Source organism: Canis lupus, chromosome 26 (genome assembly GCF_048164855.1).
Source record: "Canis lupus baileyi chromosome 26, mCanLup2.hap1, whole genome shotgun sequence".
In the NCBI taxonomy this organism is placed as follows: Eukaryota; Metazoa; Chordata; class Mammalia; order Carnivora; family Canidae; genus Canis; species Canis lupus.
This window is the reverse complement of record NC_132863.1, coordinates 24,718,981-24,726,710: the sequence shown is the minus strand read 5'-3', so window position 1 is coordinate 24,726,710 and position 7,730 is coordinate 24,718,981. Positions and strand designations below refer to the sequence as shown.

At 52.2% G+C, this 7,730-nt stretch overlaps 1 protein-coding gene across 5 annotated transcripts in view; it reads left to right on the top strand.

Moving 5' to 3' along the window:
* The first annotated feature begins 3,022 nt into the window (after positions 1-3,022).
* Positions 3,023-7,730, top strand: part of SNTA1 (syntrophin alpha 1) — a 31,300-nt gene continuing 26,592 nt past the window's right edge. For 4 of the 5 annotated variants that reach the window (XM_072800605.1, XM_072800604.1, XM_072800603.1 and 1 more), the window contains exons 1-2: positions 3,023-3,347; positions 7,173-7,358. In XM_072800605.1, the coding sequence (XP_072656706.1) occupies positions 3,038-3,347; positions 7,173-7,358 (496 nt within the window). In that variant the 5' untranslated portion in view covers positions 3,023-3,037. Of the gene's footprint in view, positions 3,348-5,834; positions 5,947-7,172; positions 7,359-7,730 lie in introns of those variants that run through there. The other variant, XM_072800606.1, reaches the window with a different exon arrangement.

Sequence of the window (7,730 nt, the reverse complement as noted above, 5' to 3'; positions counted from 1 at the left end):
TGGAACCTAGGGCTTGTGTACCTACCACTGTGACTGGCATATAGGAGATATTCAGTAGGTATTGTTGGGGATACCTGGGTGGCTCAGCGGTTTAGCGCCTGCCTTTGACCCAGGGCGTGATCCTGGAGTTCCAGGATCGAGTCCTACATCGGGCTCCCTGCATGGAGCCTGCTTCTCCCTCTGCCTGTGTCTCTGCCCCTCTCTCTCTGTGTTTCTCATGAATAATAAAATCTTAAAAAAAAAAAGGGAGATATTCAGTAGGTATTGTTTTTTTTTTTATTTTTATTTATTTATGATAGTCACAGAGAGAGAGAGAGAGAGAGAGGCAGAGACATAGGCAGAGGGAGAAACAGGCTCCATGCACTGGGAGCCCGATGTGGGATTCGATCCCTGGTCTCCAGGATCGCGCCCTGGGCCAAAGGCAGGCGCCAAACCGCTGCGCCACCCAGGGATCCCCAGTAGGTATTGTTGAATGAATGAATGGATTGTAAACTCATCCTTTGCTGCTATGTGGACTGAAGAAAGGAGAAGTAAGAGTGAATGGGCTTGGTAGCCAGACAGATCCAGGTTAGAATACAGGTCTGTTTTTATTAGTGCTGTCTCACTTTCCCCATCTATAAAATGGAGATAATATACAGGCTGTGCAGGATGTGTGAGGTTTATTTATTTTATTTTTTTTTAATTTTTATTTATTTATGATAGTCACACAGAGAGAGAGAGAGAGAGAGAGGCAGAGACACAGGCAGAGGGAGAAGCAGGCTCCATGCACCGGGAGCCCAACATGGGATTCGATCCCTGGTCTCCAGGATCGCGCCCTGGGCCAAAGGCAGGCGCTAAACCGCTGCGCCACCCAGGGATCCCCAGATGTGTGAGGTTTAAATGAAAATGTCTATAAATTAGCCAGCTCATGTGCCAATGTACAGCAAGTTGAATAAATGGCATCTATGTATTATATATACATGTGTATGTAATACATATGTATTATACATGTGGCCTCAGTGGATTTTCAGTGGTGTAGTGCCATTCCCTTATTGTTGGACAGTTGGGCTGGTCTCTAGTTATTTGCAAACATACATTTGCTGTGGACAACTTGTATATGTAACTGTTTTCTTTTTCCTTTTTTTTTAAAAAAATTTTTATTCATGAGAGACACACACAGAGAGACATAGGCAGAGGGAGAAGCAGGCTCCATGTAGGGAGCCTGATGTGGGACTCGATCTTGGATCCCAGGATTACGCCCTGGGTGGAAGGCAGACGCTCAACCGCTGAGCCACCCAGGTATCCTTTATTTATTTATTTATTTATTTATTTATTTATTTATTTATTTATTTAGTTTTCTTTTTCCTTTGATCATATCTACCTGGAGATGCAGGCAGTCTACATAGTGATGTGGCCCTAAGTATCACCTAACACATTACTGCTAGGAGTGGAAGCTAGAGACAGGAGCAGATAGGAAGGCTGGGTGAAGTGTGCAATTTGGTGGGATTTTTCTGTAATGATCCCACCTCACTTCTGTATTTGGCAGCTGTCTGGCAGTGGTTCAGTGCTTAGGCACTGACGTCAAACAAGCCTAGGTTTAAGTCCTTTCCCTGTCCTCCTCACGAATGTGTGATAGAGGCCATTTAGGCCTTCTATATCTAAGTTTTCCCTACTGTATAATGGGAGTGTTGCTAACTACAGTTACTCCTGCAGGCTACTGTAAAGTTGAGATAACACAGGAATATGCTCAGATCTAGGCCTGGCCAATGGTAAGCACTCAATAAATAAAAGCGACTAGGGTGCCTGGGTGGCTCAGTCGGTTGGTTAGGGCTCTGCCTTCCTCTGGGCTCACGATCCTGGGGCTGTGGGATCCAGGCCTTTTGTTGGACTTCTGCTCACGGGGGAGCCTGCTTCTATTTCTCCCTCTGCTGTTTCCGCTGCTTGTGCTCTTTCTGTCAAATAAATACAATCTTAAAAAAATAAAAGCGACTGTATTGATTGCACAGGAGTCGCAGTCTACAATGCATTTTCAAATCAATTTGATTCTGACACAAACACTGTCAGGTAGCGATTCTTGTGATCCCCATTTCATAGATAAGGAAATTGAAGCCTGGAGAAGTGAAGTGATGAGATCAAGGTCGACAAGGAGCTAACAGAGTGAGGCCCCAGACCCAAAGCCCCACCTTCCAGCCCTCTTTCCTCACACCAGGAGTCCTGGGTTCTTCTCCAGCCAGGTCTCGCAGAGGGTGTGGGACTTCAGGCTTTTTTTTTTTTTTTTTTTTTTTTCTGTTCGACTGCTAACAGAACAGGTGGTTAATCTCTCAAACTCCCTTCCATCGAGGTGGCGACCGCGTCCAACCCCTCGGTGGGCCCCGAACGGCCTGCAGCGTGCCCATCCCAGGGGGCGGGACCGTCCGCGAGAAGCCACGCCCACAGGCAGACCGAGGCCCGCGCCCGCGTCGGGAAATCAGCCGCTTCCCAAGCCTGCCTGCCGGCGCGGGGGGCTCCGTGTCCAGCTCGGCCGGCCCCTAAGAGCAGCTCTCCGCAGCACACGGCTCTGCGCCCACCCCCAAAGCCTCGCAACAGGATCCGCGGTCCTACCGCTTTCGCTCAGGCTCCTACGTCCGTGAGCTCCGGTCCCGGCCCTCGACGGCCTTGCGGAGCTCCGAGCCCCTCCGCGGGCTCCTGCCCGGACACGAGGCCCCGCCCCGGCGGCCCCGCCCCGCCCCGCCCCGCGCGTGGCCGCGGCGCCCCTCACCCTGGACCGCTCGCCCTACGCCCCAAGGCCGCAACCCCCCGGGCGCGCGCTGCCCCGCCGCATCCCTCGGGTCCCCGCGCCGCCGCGTGCCCCGGCTCGCCTGCGCCCCGCCCCGCCGCCGCCCCCCGCCGCCAGCCACACCCCGGCGGCCCCGCCCCAGGCTCCACCCCCAGCGGCCCGGGGTAGGGTGGCGGCTGGCCCAGGCGGGCCCCCGCTGCCCTCTGCCCCGGGCGCTCGGTCGGAGCGGGCCGGGCACTGCGGGGCAGGGGAACGCGGCGGCCCGGGGGCTCCGCGGCGAAGATGGCGTCCGGCCGGCGCTCCCCGCGCACCGGGCTGCTGGAGCTCCGCGCCGGGGCCGGTCCGGGGGCCGGCGGCGAGCGCTGGCGGCGGGTGCTGCTCAGCCTGGCGGAGGACGCCCTGACCGTGAGCCCCGCCGACGGCGAGCGCGGCCCGGAGCCCGGCGCCCCGCGGGAGCCGGAGCCCGCGCAGCTCAACGGCGCCGCCGAGCCCGGCGCGGCGCCCCCGCAGCTGCCCGAGGCGCTGCTGCTCCAGCGGCGCCGCGTGACGGTGCGCAAGGCCGACGCGGGCGGGCTGGGCATCAGCATCAAAGGTGGGCGCGGGGGCACCGGGGGCGCGGGGGCGCGGGGGCGCGGGGTCTGCGGGGCCGCCGAGCGCGCCGGGGTCGCGGAGGCCGGCCGAGCGGCGCACGCGGGACGCGGAGTTGGAAGACTTCGGTCCGGGGACGAGGAGGGTGGCTGAGGGACAGAGGGACCGAGGAGGACACGGGGAGCAGCAAGGTCGGAGGCCTCAGTCAGAAGGCACAGGCGGAGGCAGTGGGGGCGCACCAAGGACAGGCGGGTGGCTTCTGTGTGGAAGCATAGAGACGTCAGGGGTTGCGTGGACATCAAGTAGGAGAGGAGCCCGGAGAGCGAGGGATGGAGAGAGGGGATTGAGGCCTGGGAAGCTTCCCTGAGACGCCGCCAAGGTGGCGGGGAGGGGTAAGGCCTGGAGTTGGGAGCACAGGTTTGGAGACTTGGGGAGAGGCACAGGCTGGGCTCACAGACAGGGGTCCAGGAAGGACCCAGAAATCTGAGGACCCAGGACCCCATGTATCTAGGTGGAGAGTCCCGACAACTGGGTTTGAGTTTCCCTGCCTGGCCATCATCACCTTGCGCGGAACTGAGAGTGGGCATAGAGAAATCTCGGCCCCGATACTGAGAGCTTTCTTTAGGATGCAAGCAGGTAGTGTTTGAATCCTGGATCTGTGTGCACTTAGACAAGTCACTTCCCATTTCTGGATTTCAGTTTCTTTGCTATATAATGAGGCTAATGATAGAGTTGTAACAATTCCATGAGAACAGGAGTCTGAAATTTGTACTCTGCCAGCACGCAGTAGATGCCTAGTTAATTATTGCTGTTAGATGAGAGGAAAAATGGAGTCCAGGAGAGACTGCCAAGGCAACTAACCATAGTGCTTAAAATCCCTGTATACTCACAGCAGCTGGGTTCACCATTCCTACCCATCTGCTTCTCAGGGTGCTGTCTGCCTCGGGAAAGGGTGTTGGCTCTTGTATCACCTTGGATATGCACTGTTCTCTCCCTGCTGCTGGGTCCTTTCATTGGTGTCTCCAGACCCTTTGGCCTGGGTGAGGGGGTGGGGATGGTGGTGACTCAGCTACCACCGTGTGCTGGAATGCTGTGTTCCGTACTTAGGATCTATTTTATCCAGGCAACAAGTGGTAAAAAGTGAGGAGCATAATCTCCATTTAGCAGGGGAAGAAACTGAGACTCAGAAAAGGAAAACAGGGATCCCCGATGGCTCAGCGGTTTGGAGCCTGCCTTCGGCCCAGGGTGTGATCCTGGAGTCCCGGGATCAAATCCCACATCAGGCTCCCTGCATGGAGCCTGCTTCTCCCTCTGCCTGTGTCTCTGCGTCTCTTTCTGTGTCTCTCATGAATAAATAAATAAATAAAATCTTAAAAAAAAAAAAAAAAGAAAAAGAGAAGGAAAACAGTCTTCCCAGGATCACACAGTGAATGATTTGAACCTCAATGATCAGGCCTTAAGAGAGTGCTCAGAGGATTTGGTTCTTCCCCATCAAAGGGCAGATTATCAGGCAGCTGACCAAAGGAATCTAAAAGGGAGAAATGGGGAATGCGGAGAGTGGACACCAGTCTTGCCCCTCAACTCCAGAGTGGAATAGGGCAACAGATCAATCCAGAAATTGGACACTCAATGTGTTAAAGCAGAAAGGAATTAATTTTTTTTTATTTTTTAAAGATTTTATTTATTTATTCATGAGAGACACAGAGAGAGACAGAGAGAGAGAGAGAGAGAGGCAGAGACAGGCAGAGGGAGAAGCAGGCTCCATGCAGGGAGCCCGACGTGGGACTCCATTCCGGGACTCCAGGATCACGCCCTGAGCCAAAGGCAGACACTCAACTGCCGAGCCAAACCCAGGCATCCCAAGCAGAAAGAGAGTTAATATAGAGTTCCATTTTACAGATGGACAAGCTGAGACTTGGAGAGGAGCACAGACTTTCCAAGGTCACATGAAGTTACTCCTTAGCTTCATACTGCCCAGTGGGAGTGAAGGTACTTTTAGGAGAGGTCAGGGGAAGTACTAGCTCCATTCAGTTCTTCATGAATAGAGACTGGGCTCTTGTTGCCATGGTGACCTCCCTTCCAGGGTCCAGCCTGGCTTGAGGTGGCTTGGGATGATCATAGCTTCAAATTGAACTGAATTTCCTAGTTTCATGTGGAGGAGAGCAGATATAAATAGAAACCCACTCCTTTCTAGGCTTTAAGTCCTGTGCCATGCAGTGAGCATACTATTGGGCCTGTATGGGGGCCAGGAGAGGCATTCTAGTCCTACCTTTGCCACCAACTTATTGTGTGACCTTGAAATAATGACCTCCTCTCTATGGGCCACTAGATCCTCATCTTCAGCATTCTGGGATGGACCAGTAATATGATATCTGAGGGCCTAATTTACAGTCAACCATAGGGTTAAGAGCCTGGTTCTGGAGCCAGGAGACCTAGGTTAAAATACTACTTTGCTGCCACCAACTAGCTGGATGACCTTGGGCAAGGAGCTTCTCTCTGCATTTTATTTTTTCTGAGAGGAAACAGCACGCATGTGTGATTGGGATGTCGTGAAGATGCAGTGAGACAACATTGGAAACGTTTAGCACGATGCTTAGCACTTGGTATGTGAAACTAATGCAAACTATTATGACTATTTCATGTTTTATTTTTAAGATTTTTATTTATTTTAAAGATTTTGTTTATTCATGGGAGACACACACAGAGAGGGGCAGAGACACAGGCAGAGGGAGAAGCAGGGTCCATGCAGGGAGCCCCGTGTGGGACTTGATCCCGAGACTCCAGGATCATGCCCTGGGCTGAAGGCAGGTGCTAAACGCTGAGCCACCCAGGTGTCCCTATTTTATGTTTTAAAAGGATATTCAAGAGCTCAGCCATAAAGTGATTCAGTAAGTTGTATTAAGTTTTTTTTTTTTTGCATCAGAGATGCAATCTGGATAGGCTTTTGAAATCTAGACTTTCAGGCCTTGGTTTTCAGCTGGGTCCTGGATTGTAAAACTTTCCAATTGTGAAGAGGTCCTTGGGGGGCCATAGCAATAACTGATTTCTATCTTTACTCCAGATTAAGTGGTATCAGTGGGTTCCCCCGTTGTGGGGAAAATAACTTAAAATATTAAATATTTAAGAAAAAGCTATCGAAGCACTTGTAAGTTACTCAAACACGGGCGAACACCCAAAGCATTTAACCAACGATCCAGTGACCAAACTCCATTAAGAATTTAGAAAATGGAAAGAAAATGAGTGGGAAAAATCAGAGACAGTGAGAAAACATGAGAGACTCCTAACTCTGGGAAACAAACAAGGGGTAGTGGAAGGGGGGTTGGGTGGGGGACTGTGGTGACTGGGTGATAGGCACTGAGGGGGGTACTTGATAGGATGAGCACTGGGTATTATACTATATGTTGGCAAATTGATTCCAATAAAAAATATATACATAAAAAAATTTAGAAAACGAGGGACACTTGGGTGGTTCAGTGGCTGAGTGTCTGCCTTGGGCTCAGGGTGTGATCCTGGGGTTCTGGGATTGAGTCCCGCATTAGGCCCCCCACAGGGAGCCTGCTTCTTCCTCTGTCTATGTCTCTGCCTCTTTCTGTGTGTTTGTGTCATGAATAAATAAATAAAATAAAATAAAAAAAGAATTTAGAAAATGACTTATTAGTGTTCCAGACTTGTAAGACTCCTTTCTGAGATTCTCTTTACTCTCTCATCCCCGCTTTCCTGGCACTGGGCTGGGCGCCGAGGTAGGCTTTCAGAAATAATTTTGCCTTCGTGGGACTCTTAAGCATTGGAGCATCTGCTTCAGTCTCTTCCTGTTTCTGTGCCCATGCAGGGGGCCGGGAGAACAAGATGCCTATTCTCATTTCCAAGATCTTCAAGGGCCTGGCAGCTGACCAGACTGAGGCCCTCTTCGTGGGAGATGCCATCTTGTCTGTCAATGGGGAGGATCTCTCCTCTGCTACCCATGATGAGGCGGTGCAGGTCTTGAAGAAGACAGGCAAAGAGGTGGTGCTGGAGGGTAAGCACTGGGGACCCTACGGGTGTTCAATTGTCTCCTGCCTCCTCTAGGCCTTAAGTAGCCCCAGTCCAGCAATGGGGACTGAGAGGTGAGCAGGGTTGAAAACAGAAGCTGTACATGGGGACCTGCTTTGACACAGTACAGGGTGGTGGTGGGAGAGCCGGTATAGAGCCAGACAGATCTAGTTTTCATTTTTTCTCCCCCATTCATTAGCTCTGTAGACTTGGACAAGTCATTTCATTTCCCTGAGTTTCAATTTCTTCATCTATAAAACAGGGATGTGGGGGCACCTGGGTGGCTCAGTCGGTTAAGTGTCTGCCTTTGGCTCGGGTCATGATCCCAGGGTCCTGGGATTGAGTCCTGCATTGGGCT